Here is a 15,263-nt window from a genome sequence, read left to right as displayed (position 1 = left end):
TCACAATCTTGATACCTTTGCTTTCTAATTTAACAACCACACCAAAAATAACAATAAACTATGGTATAGAACTTATTCCAGCAGAACAGATGTGAGAATGTGAGGATTAGGAAGCAATTCAGATTTGGAAGGAGGATCTGACTGGCATAAAGACTCAAGAAAAGAAAGCTGAACAAGGTAATGGGGCAGTAATAGGTAAATTTGGAAATGGGGCATTTGGGAATGACATAGGCAGAGTTTGAAACTTTCAGTCTTGCAATTAAATAGTTGAAGATACAGTAAATGTTAGAAATTGGGAAACTAGTTTGTTACTATCAACATTCTGCAGTGAAAACATATAACTCATTAAATTACCTTTATTAATACAATAATTAAAATGTTAGTCTGGTGTTTCCTCTGCAGTCCACACTCTCTCCCCCCAAGAGGAAAAACACCTATATCTCCCTTTCAAACCTACATCTAGATGTCCCTAGAAACATATTTGGAAAATAACACCTAGAAGCCTTAATTAACATACTTAAGGACCTATGATAGGACCTCTAGGAATTATAGTCGGAGTTAAGGACAGTCCCCTGGGAATCTTTGCTCTATAAAGAGCCAACCGAATCCATGCTGAGTTAGATTCCTTTAGTAGAACAATGTAAGAATCTTTGCCTGAACGTACAGGACTGGTTAAAAGATGGCTCAAATCCTGCACACCTCATCTAAGGTAGCTCCTGAGATCAATTCCTTATTGCCCCCAAATTAGTTCAACATGACTGTCCAACAACTTTTTTTTTAAAAAAAAAAGGGCTTCAGGTGCTCAGGGATGACATTTGAAAAATTATGTTGTTGGGAACAAAACCCCAAGTCAACATCCTATGCACGAGATAAAGATGAGATGACCTCCCCCACAGGTCTTTTTGTGGAATGGAAAAGAATTGTCAGCCTCTATTGAACTGGTCATCTCACAGGATGGTGGCAATCTGGCTCTAGGAATGAAACAGAAAAAAAGAGATGAACATAAAAAAAGAAATAGATTCCATGAAGCCAAGAGGAATGAATGAGACAGATGTAAACATGAGGGGCCATAATCCAGTCTAGTACTTCTGTAGTTACAGAAAAAAGAAGCTTCATCTTACACAGAGGCTGCAGATTTCTGGCTTTCTTTTAAATAACATTATGGTTTCCAGATGGTCTTGAACTACAAATGCGAGAAGACCTCAAAATACTATAGATTGTTGGCTGGGCTAAGTAGGGTTTATGTGTATTGTACTCCAGATACTTTTATATGGCAAAGGTTAGGCTATCTAGCGTAACTCTATCTTTGAAAGGGAAGTATAGGCAAAATGGGGTAACGTGCCCTTTATAGAAGGCTTACCAGCTGGTGTTTTTTAACAAATAAAACACTTGTTCATTTTCGTTTCCCTTCTGTTTTGTTTTTGTCTGATATACCCATTAATGTTATTTTTCAAATATTATTTTTAAACACTGTATTCTGACAGCACTTTTCTGTTTGTCCACAAAAAGTAAAGAATTTAACATTAATGCATCAATTCTAACATGCTATACCCTAGCTATGTCCATTTGGTAATTGAAGAATAGTTTTGGAAAATGCTAAATGAGGGAGGAACAGGACTACAACAGTGGATGGAAAACAGCTATGTATACAGACGAGTCATCAGAATTATTAGGATAGTTGTGGAAAGGCAAAAGTGTTTATGGCTTTTAAGACAGAAAAATGATGACTAGAGGGAGATATGATGAGATTTATGAAACCATACATGCTGTGAAGTAAACATGTAATGAATACTCACAAATGTTCTCATTCTTGATGAAAAAGGATGGTTTGATACATCAGACAACTTAGAGAACAGATCAACTACTGTGAGATTTTTGTTCCTTTTCTGCATGAGAGTGAATGGACTGCACTTTCTTTCATAATCAGCATTTTCCCAATCCTTTTTTTGATCAAAAATATAATCCCTATATTGATGTGGGGGCACTCACCACTTTGGTCCATGTGCTCACAGTCTCAAGACTAGACTACTGTAATGTGCTCCACGTGGGGCTGCCTTTGAGACTGACACAGAAACTTCAGATGGTACAAAATGTGGCAGCCAGACTTCTTACAAGGGTGAAAAGGTACCAACATATTTCCCCCACTCTGGCCACCTTGTACTGGTTGCCCATTCATTTCTGTATTGATTTCAAAGTTCTTACGATTACATATAAAGCCCTAAATGGTTTAGGACCTCAATATCTGGCAGACTGCCTTCTCCCAACCAGTTCCTCCAGAGTCACTTGTTCCAGCCAGGCTGGGTGGCTGAGGGGCCTAATGCTGAGGCAGGTCCTGAAGGAAAGAATGTGGAACAGGGCCTTCTCAGCAGTGGCCCCTCACCTTTGGTACCACTTGCCAGTAGAGATTCGCCTGACTCCCTCTCTGGGTGTTTTCAGGAATAAACTTAAACCTGGCTATTTGGGAAGGCTTTCCCTCAAGCCATATCTTAATTTTTTATATGTCACCATTTTGGACCTATAATATGTTTTTGGTTTTATTGTTTTTAAATTTGTAAATCGCCCAGAGTAGACACTTGGTCTAGATGGGCGGGATAGAAATAAAATGAAATACAATAATAAATAAATAAAAAAATATTTTTTTCCCAGAAAAGAGGGGGTGCTGATATGAGAAACATCTGGCCAAACTCTCCACAATCTCGTCCACAGAGAAGAAATCTGAAATTTCCATTCTCATGCAAAAGAATTAAATGAAGAATAATTTCCAGCTGAACTACAGGATGAGTGGGCACTGAAAACAATTTGTTTCTACTCACAAAAATTTAAAATTCCTCCTATAAAATCACATCTGGCAGGAAATTCAAAACAGGAAAGAGGAAGTTCTTCACACAACACAGAAGTGATATACAGGAATTGCTACTGAAAAACACAAAGCTCATTCAACACTTTCAATGGTATTTAAAGCAGACCACACAGATACAGAGATCAATACTGTAGTCATGAGATACGAAAATTATGGAGAATCTCCAGTTTCAGAGGCAATATTCTGTCACACACATGAAGGCCAACAACAGTGTGAAAAGGTGTATTGCCTTCACTCCTGCTTGAGTTATCCCAAGACAACTGAAGGCATGACTAGAGTGAGCAATTAGGAGCGACCAGCATCATATTTTAAAAAATCTTAGCTTCACAGTGACCTATTTTACCTTGCACTGGAGCAATTTTTCCATTCACATAGGAGATATTTCATCTCCTATGAGAAAGAGCCAGACAGCATTTCAGATTGCACCTTCCCCATCCTTTTCTCAGTTGTCATTCCACAGGCCATGGCACCTTCATTTTTGTTGTTGTTTAATTTAGTAAGTTGCACAGAGCTATGGCAACACATTAACCTAACATGAATGCTCCTTTATCTCTGAAACTGCATCATTTAGGATAAGACTAAAAAAAATGAGAACAACAGAGGATAGGGTTTGTGTGCCATCCTTTCATATGTCAAAATCCACTGCATACTGTACATCAGAGGGTTGCCACCAAAGGGAATGCTGCCCATAGATCTATTTGTGAGTGAATTAAGCAATCACAGGATAAGCAGGAATGATCCCAACTGCACCAAAAGAATTGCAGCCCTAGCACTATGCCAGAAAGGAGTGGAACAGCTCATTATTGAAAACAAATTTGGTCACCAGAAAACACACCAAAAATGAACAAAATAGCAAGCTATATGCTCATCTCATCACACCCTGACTAGAAACTATCAGAAATTGTATGCTAAACTGAATGAACCTTTGGCCTGACCCAGCAGGGACGCTCTTACATTCTCATGATGTTGACCTCCAATATCAATACTGGGATGAGAAATATTAGTGAGGGTTTATAGATGCTTCTCTACTTGTTTCTCTGTTTGCTGAGATGGTAAGTCTTCTATGTTTTCCCTAGCTCCTTTCCTCTTTTGTGTGTGTGTGTGTGTGTGTGTGTGTGTGTGTGTGTGTGTGTGTGTGTGTGTGTGTGTGTGTGTGTGTGTGTGTGTGTGTGTGTGTGTGTGTGTGTGTGTGTGTGTGTGTGTGTGTGTGTGTGTGTGTGTGTGTGTGTGTGTGTGTGTGTGTGTTTTCATTGTATTTCCTTTGTGTTTTCTCACTAGACTTCAGAACCAAGGGGACCCTTGAGTATCTAACATCAACCTTGTGATAGTCATTTATTTCCATAGTGGTAGCAGCAGAAGTCATGATGATAATAATGCACAAAAACATTAACTCTAAAATGGCTTTACACTCCTGCAAGTGCACATATACTACTCTGGTCTGAATAACAATATACTTGAACAGACCAAAATTCTGAAGCATGAACAGTCTTAACTTTTGAAATAATATATTACAAAAGGATCATGGTGGAAAGGATATATTTTGTAAAATGGGAACAGATTATTAATATCCAATATATTAAATTGACTTTAAAGGAAAATTAATCAAACATCTACATTTGGAAATACCCACAGGCTTTTATCAATGACTAAAAGTGCTGCAGACAGTGTTTATGCTCCATATCAGGAAAAGACAGAAAACTGAGGAAAGCAAGATGGAATTTGAAACAGTTTTTAAATAGCTTCAGCCTCAAAGCATGCAGATACACACAATGCAGGCAACAGTTGAGGGCTGCAGGAATTTATATTAGACAAGATTATCTACAGAAAAACATACCTGGCTAAATTGAATGCATCATCGATCAAACCTGCACGATTACTGACAGAGATTACCTATGAGGGCAAATGAGAAAAAAAAAGAGAACACTTCAGTATGATAAAAGCAGCAGGGCTTCCATACATAGGACAAATTTCAGGCAATATAATCAAATGAGCTTACCTTATGGTTTCTCATTAGTTGGTCAATTAGCAGTCTCCAATTTCTAATGTCATAGTTAACCCTAAAATAGCCAGTTTGATTGATGTTCCCCAGAAGCCAGTTTCCTTCATGAAGAGAGGCAATGCTATGATGCTCTGCAAACAAAGCACAAGGGAAAAGGAACAGCAAATTATACATTCGAAAAGTTTTACTATCCTAAAACAGAATTTTACATAAGGTAAAATAATTCTATATATCCTTTTCCATATATAAGGACTGTTGGAAACAGTTTTAATGTAAGTATACTAGTTTTCTTTCTTTTATGAAACTATGTAAACAACAATCCTCTTTTCCACAGAAGCAATATTTTTTGTATTAATGTTTTCTTTGACACTTCATTTAGATGGGGACAGGGATTAACAATTCCACCACCCCTACATTTGAAAATACAGAATATACCTATATACAAAAAGTATGCATTACTAGAAAAATGTGATGATCATGAATGTTCTTGATCAAAACTGTAGCTCAGTGTTACTTCACATTCTTTCTACCTAAAAGATTATCATGCAGTCTGCTCTCCAAAGTAGGGTAGCTGGATTAATAGTTTAGAACAAATTCTTACATTCACCTCAGATGTGATAAAGATCTCACAAGATAAAGCTCTACCTCATCAACTCCATGTGGTGAATATTATTTTATGAATGCACCCCTACATGGTGACAGCTAGTATTTATCACATCAGGATTTGTTAGAACTCAAATTTTCTTCCAAGGTGGTAAAGACTAACTGTTCCTGTGATAGAGCTCATTCACAATAAATGCTCATGACATGAAACTAACAAAGCAAAATGATCTCATTAGAGTTTATTACATCCAAAGTGAACAAAGAAATCAGGCCATAGTCATCAAATCCACACAACAATACTTGCCTAATTCTAAGTATTCTGCTTTGTGGATCAGACTCCTAGACTGCAATCCACAGAACAATACGTCGCCCAAAGAAAGTGGAACATATGAATGTCAAATAAAATGCAGTTCTGCCCATTAATCTATGTTGTATGACACACACACACAAATCTATCTCTATCTCTCTATCTGTCTGTTGGGCCCTTAAGTTATGGCCCTTAACACTCTCACAAATGTACCAGACCATAAATATATGGTCTGATTAGAAGAAATGTGAATGACTGGTCTTCACCGAACCTGGGTGCTATTCCTGTATTTGTATTTATTCATCACTGAATAATACCGTGTTTCCCTGAAAATAAGACAGAGTCTTATATTAATTTTTGCTCCAAAAACATATTAGGGCTTATTTTCAGAGGATTTTTTTTTCATGTACAACAATCTACATTTATTCAAATACAGTCATGCCATTTTATTCCGGTTGCAGAACAATGGTGGGGGGGCAGGGTTTCACTTAATAGGGGCTTATTTCTGGGGTAGGGCTTATATTACAAGCATCCTAAAAAATCATACTAAGGCTTATTTCATAGATTTTCAGGGAAACGGGGTACATGCTTTGTTTTTCTAACACAATACCTATCCAAATTGTTACGGTCAGGTATATTAATGTAAAGCAGAAACATGCTCAACATATTTTTAACATATCAGAAAATACATGTTTGCTTCAACTAGGGATATAAATACTTGCCTATTTTGTTCTTGAATGTGACAATGAAAAATTTAAAACATAGTCTTCCCAGTGGACAGGATTAGAAGAATTTTTGTATCTCCCCCCTCCATTTTGGGACTCCTTTGCAAATTAATGGAATTGTTCTTTGCTCAAATAAGCAAAAGACTTTTATGAAAAGAAAAGATTTAAAACACAAAATACAAGATTTTCTTCTTCCAGATACAGTATAAGGATATTTTTGTACAAAATCTGCACACACACCCGTAACACTGCTACGTAATGACAAAAATGAGTGTTTTTTTTCCTCTGGTGCAGGAGTAAAACAACTTGCAATGATGGGGAGACTTTTCAACATATTTTTAAATAAAGGATGAGGAAAATCTGGAAGTATTTATTACACTCTTAATATGAACAATTATGTCTAAGTTTGAGAGAGGTACTGAGCACAAACCCACCTTCTGATCAATATAGTCTAATACTGCTAACATTGACTTGTAGCAGCATTCTAGGGGTTTAGATAGAATTCTTTCCCCCACAGATCAACCTAGAGATCCATGAATTTCCAAAATGAAGAAGGTATTTATGACTGACCTGAGAAATCTATATGGTAAAACATGAAAGGGCACAGACTTGTAGACTGAGGTAGGCTACAAAAGTTAAAACCAACTTTCTATGTTAAAAATGATTCAAAGAATTGTGCTTAGAACTTGACAGTAAAACAGAACAGATGCTGGAATAGTGGTGTAAGGTAGACCTTGGGGCACACATTTATCAAACAAACAACAAAAAAAGACATGTTATTATGAGCAATATATAATTTGCAGCGTTAATATGACAGCATAAGTTCTCTTATAATGGAAGCTGTTACACAATCCATGGCCATATCATGTTAAACTTACTCAGTTCACTTTCTTGGAATGGTGGATTGTTCTAAAAAGCATACAAAGATTTAACATCTCTGTTTGTGTCCCTCCTTGTGTGCATGTGTGTATGTGAGTGAACATAAGAAAAAGCTGGTTGATGGATTTCAACAGGATTCTTGTTAAATAAAGGAAATAATGATAGGAATGCTACAGTCTGCCATGGGGAGAGAAAAGGAACTGGGATTGATGGAGATAATTTGTGTGTGCATTTAGCTGCAATTACTATGTATACATTTAAAATGAAATTTCACACATAACATAGCTAGGTGATCCCCAAACTGTGATGCAAATTTCACTGAAAATAAGTTTCCTAAAATACAAAAAGGCTTATATTCCAAACACTGCATAAAATGAACAATGATCCAATTTTAAATAAAAGCACTATGAATGCAAAGCAGTCCTATAAGAAGGAAGTTGAGTAGGTCATGTTCTTGATTTTTTATTAAGTTTTGATTTTAAAACGGTATGTCATTCTTTAGTTACAAAAGCTATTCAAACATATAAATTGCATTCTTATTGGTGTGCTTGCAGTCTTTATTTCTCAAATTCTGCTGCCTCTGTCAGAGGGATGAGGTACAACAGCAGCAGGGGAAATTCTGAAGCCATCAATTCTACTTCTTTGGTCTTGTTTCTTAGGTTTAAGTTAGAATTTGAAATTAATCCCACTTAAATTATCTCATTACATTAAAAAAAACTGTGGATAAATTTAAGCTCCAATTTAAACCTAAGAACAAATGATTAAATTACAGCTTGTTTCCAGTGGTTAATCCATAGTTTAAGTTTAAATAACATTTAAACTAAGTACTCTCTCAATACCTAAACAAATCTTAATTTGGTTGGCTAACTCAATTCATTCATAACTGAATGTATCTGTTTTCAAAGATTAAATACAAATTTCATAGATAAACACAACATATAGTACTCACAAATGTTGCATTCTAAATACAGTTTATCAGTATGACTCTTCCTAAGAATTATCTTTGTCTTCAGATGCATCAATTCCAAATCAAACATACCTTCATATTTCTCTTTGTTCACTACACAAATACATCTCAGTGTTTGATAGATATGTACTGGGACATCTAATATTTCTTCTAGAGCCAAATTCATTCTTCCTTGAACACTTCATTAGACGTGGGATGTATTGTGGTGCATTCGTGAACACCTGCCCTCCTCACTGCAGTTTGCTGTCCTATATATCCTTACTGTTTACCTTCTCTTTCAGAAAGCTTTGCACATACCTTTTAGATATCAGTCTTATTTCATGACATTTATTTGCTATTTGTATAATTGTTTAGTAGAATTCTGGTATGTTTTCATAGGATCTGCTCCTCCAGTCCTTCCCGGCAAAGGTGCATTCACTGAGGCAAATTCAATATATGCCGCTTGGTGAACAGTTTCAGCATTTTTTCCAGAAGGGACATGACTTTTGAGTTGTGGGTTGTGAGAAAAATGCTTCCATTTTCCGTGAAGAGTTGTCTCAGGAGCTCTAGGAACTCATATTTCCCAAGTGCCTCTTTGAGTTGACATACGGCCAACATCTCATTAGAATGATGCATCTAGTGATAAGACCTCTTTTCTTGAAGCTTAACAATCTTGTCCCTGACTTTGGCCTTGATGCATTTGCAGCGAGCTTTAAATCGCTACAAGGAAGCTTTTAAAATTGGGATAGGGATCATTCAGATGTCATGCTGTATTGGGATGATCCCTTCATTCGCCAATATTTTTTTGTAGCATCTCCCCAATTAAGTCCCCATTCAGACCATTATGCATAATTTTTCTTTGCATCACTACCTTTATTATGATATTCATAACCTGGTACATTTGAGAAGAAAAGTGTTCCCTGTGTTGGTATTGGGAAATCTCTGGAGATCCATGGGCCACAAATGAAACTCACTGGATTAGGGGAGCTGTATCAGTTCCTATGATTTCTATTCTCCAGGGTTTTGCTCTTTTACTGAACCAATAAATTAGTGACACATATCATTAGGGTTTGTCAAGCTTCTAAGCGTGCTGGGACTTCTCAAAATATGGCAAAGTCAACTCCACACCACCCAGAGAGGACTGAGATAATAATTATGTTTTATTAAAAAAATTAAAATGTGGGTGTACTGTACTTATGGGCCCAAGAGGCACTTTGGGTTCCATTTCACCCCTTGGGACCAAATGTTATCCACCTAGTTTTAGAATAATGTCTTTCGTCTCTCAAATATTGGTGAACTCCTACAGTCTTTTGGATTCTTCTTGTTCTGTCATGTACTCATCTGTCCAATGCAGTCCCAAGAGTTATGGAGCTTAAAGGAAACATTTGTTAAGGTTGAATTTCGGGTGGGTAACACCAATTATTTCTCCTAGCACCTAGATGTTTCAAGTTTCATGTTATATTCCATGATCAGGGAACTGACAGGAGCGTTGCTTTTGTTTGCACAGAATTGTCTCAATTCAAGAGCATGCCACATGTCAACATGGGTACATTGAAATTCATGAACTTCTGCACAGTACAGCAGACATCTGTTGTTTTAGCTTGCATGGCTGCTGGCACAGAAGCACTTTCATTTCATTTTATTTTTATATATATTTAAAGGAACATGTTTAAGTTCTTTTCTGGACTCAGAGATGCAGCTTCCAAATGGGTTGCCTTAAAGCTCTCATTTGCCATAAGAGGATCTTAAACTCCTCTCATGTAATTTAGAAGAAATGCTGCTTTTCCTTGGCTCTTGTTCTCAAACTCCAGCATCCTGTCAAGTAGATTGTCCTTTCTGTTGTGGCTGTCAAGCTTTTATGCATCTCTGTTGCCAATTGAGCCTTTTTTCCCTCTTTTCCTCCACATGCTTGACAAAGCACTCTTGGGTCAGGAGGCTTACCAAGTGTGTTGCCACAGGTAGAGCTTGCCGCTAAGTATTTATTGAAATTTTATATGTATTTGCTTTTAAATTGGCCTTTCATATGACATTGGAACATATATTCTGTTCTTTTTCAGGTGATGATTATGGGTACTTTGGATCTTGCTAGTTTGGTGATTATGCATAAAATACAGTTTCTCATCTTTCCTTTCTACAAAAAAAAAATCTGAACAGCTAGTCTGGATTTCTATCTACATTCTAGGCTGACATAGCCCCACACCTGGGCAGCCATACCAGCAGCAATACTGCTAATTATTGAATTTTCCTTTTCTGGGAGCTGTCCAGAGTCCAAAAACTGTATATTTGGATGTGGAAGAAATTTGCCTTATATTTCCTTGGGTAGAACAAAGAGTAAATATTGACCCAAACCAAGACGCTTAGGGAGTCTTTCCACTGAAAGCTGCTTTAGAGGGTTAATTCTAGGATCCTTACATATTTAGGTATCTAATGACCTTTTTGTCTATTTCACTTTAAATAAAGCAGACTATTTCTGTGCTTGGTTATCTAACAAATATACTGAATTGGAAACCAGAGCTGATTTTGACAGTCCTCCAAGTTTGGAAGTTGGCTTTGCTCATGTGGTGGCCATGTCAATTTGTCTGGGGACTCCGAAAAGGAAATTGAGCCCATTTGGGTTTAGACTCAGTTTCTTTCATACAGGGCAGATGTGATTTGAGTCATGATTTAAATTTTAGAACATAACTGTTTTTTATTCACCCTGCCCAGGATATAATTAATCTTAAAAATGATGCCAGCAGCCGATCTCCAAGAGTTAGAGAGGAATTGTGTCCTGCAGCAGGCAGACCATTTTATCTCAAGCATTTGTGCTGGCAAATACGATGATCAGGATTAGAATACCTATACTAGTTTTCACTTTAACCCTAGGTACAAAAGAGTTGCATGAAATTCTAAGGTAGAGGGTTCTTCTTCATCATTGTTATGTTAGAACTGCAGAGTGGAAGGGAGCTTATGGATCATCAGTTGTCTATGGTGTTGTGCACTGCTCTCAGTTTCTCCAGCTATCTGCTATTATGTTCAACTGGTGCATCACATCAGTGGTTTCAGATATTTAGAAATTTAACTCACTTTCAGAAAACACAATTATGTAATATGTCACATATGAGCTATCAATGCTCTTCCCTACTTTTGAATTCCCTGTAATAGGCTCCCACAGTCAAAGTACCCATGCTAAGTATTTCCTCTTGTGCTATAGCTTGGCATTGTCCTAGAAACTTATGTTAAAAAATAGATTTAATAATCATACAAACAATCAAAAAATAGATTCAATAATCATACAAACAATCAGTAGAGTAGAAAAAATTAAAATGTTTATTAATTACAGCTGACTAGTTCCATCAAATATGATTTGCCTTGTTTTTGAGTTTAAATCTTGCAAAGCATAGAAGAGGTGCTCCCTGGGGTTGCTGCAACCCGAGTAGGACGGTGCAGTATTTTTGCACAGATGTGTGCTTATAACATGCCGCTCCAGGTACCATATCTAAGTACCTTATTTTGGCATACTTCCTAATTGGCAGCTTATCCACGAAAGAACTCCCATGGCTGGTGAATGATAAAGTTCTTCCTACATATTAAACAATAGAAGCAACCATAGGGAGAACTCATCTGCCGGCATGCGCTGGGCTTCATGTCCTAAACAAGAGCATAACTCTATGTTGGGGAAAGGGAGAGAACCTCCTTTTTAAAAACAGCTGTACTCTCCTGCAGACCATCCTTTCATTGTTGGGAAGGGTGTGGAAGAGAGGAGAGAGTTTGTAGATGGGGCAATGAGAGCAGCTGGAATGGCAGGGACAAGCAAGAGCATTTTCCCCCCAAGTTCCTTACTGTGGACTTTAAAATGACTTGGACAAGAAAACAGTATCAATTCTCTCAATTTTAGTGTGACTTAATCTATATCAAGTTTATGTTTTTAAAAAGGGGGCAGCACTGGACAAGCTGCTTCTCTCTCTCTCTCTCTCTCTCTCACACACACACACACACACACACAGAGAGAGAGGGGGGGAAGGTTGTAAACTGATTAAAGGACTAGCGAACTTCCAATCTGCCAAAAAAAAAAAATTATCCAAAATCAAATTCATACATTTTACAAATAAACTAAAACACATTCCTGCAGTCGCCATCACCACAGAACAAGCTTAATAATCTGTATACATGGGACCACCAATTATGAGCATAATAGCTCTCACTATAATCAAAGCATAAGCAACAGTGTAGATGCTCTCCCTCCCTCTCTGTTTTGGTGGCACCCACTTTTAGTGTAAGACATTTCTATTTTCAATTGTCTTCTAAATGCACCAAATGCTTTACTACAAGGGTGGACAGAACTTTATTAGGATCTACTGGTGCATTCTCTGTGAACTGCAGTAAATCAGCAAGGCTCTTTCGGCTTTTGAATTTCTTAAGCATAGTGACAAGAACATCCTGCCACTTTATTACACTGGTGAAATGAAGGAAGCTTGGGTAACCTGGAATTGGTATTTGCATGAGCTCCATTTAGTTTAGATACTCAAAAACAAATCCCAGAGCTCAGAATTCTGTAATTCTAACTGTATATCTTCTTTACCAGGCTCTGACTGGTAGATCTCAGGTATCTAGTAAAAAAATAAACAAGATTCTGAAGTGTGACACATACATTGGAAAATATTTTGTTGTGTAAAGCTGCACCATGCAAACTGGATATGGGGCCAGTAATATTTAATTTAATTAAAATATCATCCTATTCTTTTTCCCTGGGGAAGCCTTTGGGAGTCTCAAGACGTGTGTGCATGTGGGAGCCTTTACTAGTCAAAACTTTCTGCCAAATCATCACCACTGGGATCAGAACTCTTGGCAATCACCTGGAAAAGATTTTTTTTTTTTACTATTAAAGACCCCCCCCCAACCCAAGGTTCTCAATTAATTTAAAATAAATATTACCAGTCCTGGATCTGGTTTGCAGAACACAGTTTTATGACAAAGAATTTTACTCTTTAATTTATATATTTCTGAAATGCTATGAAACCTTCAAAAGTTCAGAAACAAATAATCAAAGCTGGAAAAAAAAACTAGCCCTTTAGACAAAAAAAAAACAAATCACAATGACACTAGTCTGTGAATATAGTTGTTTCCAAGGAAGATGATTCCAGCTGTGAGAATTTGTCACAGACTACCTAGGACTGTTTTCATATATGACATAATAAAGTATGAAAACCTGCCAGTCAAAGATGACAGCCTCGAAATATCTAGATATTTCTTTGATAAATGAACAGAAGTAGTTTTTTAAAAGCACAATCACAGGCCCTTGTTATTACTTTTCTGATAAGGGCATGGGTACTTTGACCTTTTTCAACAAAGGAAAGCTGGAATCTTTTCAACAAGTGGTTATTGTAAAGGAAATCTGATGAATGCTCTTCACAAAGTTCTATACCAGTTATTATTTTATGTCTCAGCCTTTAGATTTCTGTGATTTTCTATAGACAAGATTTCTTTTATCATACCTTTCTGGCATAGTTACATCACTGATATGGTATGCAGTTTCCTTGCTTATAAAATATGTACTGAAATGTCATGATGGCAACAAAAGAGCACAGGCTAAACCTTATTTTATCTGGAAGCAATATTTAACTTTAAAGGTTTAGCTGAAATCTTGGTGGTAGAAAAATCTATTTTTGCTATCCAAAATCTCTATTATTTGAGTTTGCTCAAGGTACAGAGTTTGTTGCTGAATACTGCATAGTGCTAACCTTAAAAAGACATCAAATCATATCCACTAGTTCATGCAGAAATATATGAAGAAGCTACTTGGATGACTATTGAAACTTTTCAGCCTAATAAGAAAGAAGCCCAGTTGCTATTACAGTGGGGTCTTGACTTAAGAACGGCTTGAGTTAAGAACATTTTGACTTAAGAACCGCTCTCATAGGAAAATATTGACTTGACTTACATACTTAGATTTGAGTTAAGAACTGAAAAAAAAAACACGTGGGAGGCAGGGAAAGTGCAAAATGTGAACTTTCAGTTAACTGTTGGCCATTGAAAAGGGTGCCTGTCTGCTTCCTCATTCCTCCCAGCGTCTAGAGAGTGGATTGGGAGACAGTCTTCAGACTGCCTGGTACTGCCTGGACTGAATTTTCCCTGCCTTCCCTGAACCTTTCTTGACCTAAGAAAAAAAGAAACAAAATATCCCCCTCTATTGGTCGAAGGCGGAATAGCACCTTCCCATTAGTTTCTATGGACGGAAAAGAGCAGATACAGATCAAATGGTTTTCAATGCATTCCTATGGGAAATGCAGATTTGACCTGAGAACTTTTTGACTTGAGAACCGCCTTCCAATACGAATTAAGTTCTCAAGTCAAGACCCCACTGTACTCAGCTTCCAGATAACTTCACCTGGATGACTGAGAATCTTCACAGACATCAAGATTATGTGGTCCCTTCTGTCATGTCTTCTATTAGCATAAAGAGTTTCTCCCTGATTTCTGAAATCCCTTCGTTTTCAACAGCCCTTCATGATACCACACAACTTTGCCCTTCCAGAGAGGATTTCTGGGGGTGCCCCTCAAACTTCTGCTTAGAAAACCTCTGGGCCATGTAACTCTCTGTCACTTAATACTTAGCCACTACAATCATATTCATAGTTACTGAATAGTATCTATGTGGTAACTCCATAGTAAAATAAAATACACTTAGAAGTGCAATACTAAACAGGCAGAAAATGTTTGTCACATACGTGTAACCATAACTTGGCCATTTTGTGTTCACTTTGCATTGAGACAGTGTCACAAAGGAATCTCTATTTAAAGGAATCTCACTTTTCCAGCAGTGGTTACACAGACACTATTTCTTGCGTTCAGCTGGAAGTCTGATCAGTAAAAATGAATGCTTCTTTTCAATGTAACTGAAGAATTTTCATTAAAATGAATGCTTTCAGTGAAACTGATTTTTTTCAGTGAAAATGCATGTATTC

The 15,263-nt window shown here is 37.1% G+C and overlaps 1 protein-coding gene across 1 annotated transcript in view; it reads right to left on the bottom strand.

Moving 5' to 3' along the window:
- The window catches only part of TRHDE (thyrotropin releasing hormone degrading enzyme), a 277,072-nt gene that overhangs the window by 47,095 nt on the left and 214,714 nt on the right, over positions 1-15,263 (bottom strand). The window contains exons 11-12 of the mRNA XM_073000372.2: positions 4,857-4,990; positions 4,695-4,750 (exon numbers count right to left, since the gene is read on the bottom strand). Coding sequence (XP_072856473.2) covers positions 4,695-4,750; positions 4,857-4,990 — 190 coding nt within the window. The remainder of the gene's footprint in view (positions 1-4,694; positions 4,751-4,856; positions 4,991-15,263) is intronic.

The sequence above is a fragment of the Pogona vitticeps genome, chromosome 5 (genome assembly GCF_051106095.1).
Source record: "Pogona vitticeps strain Pit_001003342236 chromosome 5, PviZW2.1, whole genome shotgun sequence".
Classification (NCBI taxonomy): Eukaryota; Metazoa; Chordata; class Lepidosauria; order Squamata; family Agamidae; genus Pogona; species Pogona vitticeps.
The sequence above is the reverse complement of the archived record's forward strand: the minus strand, read 5'-3'. Positions and strand labels throughout refer to the sequence as shown.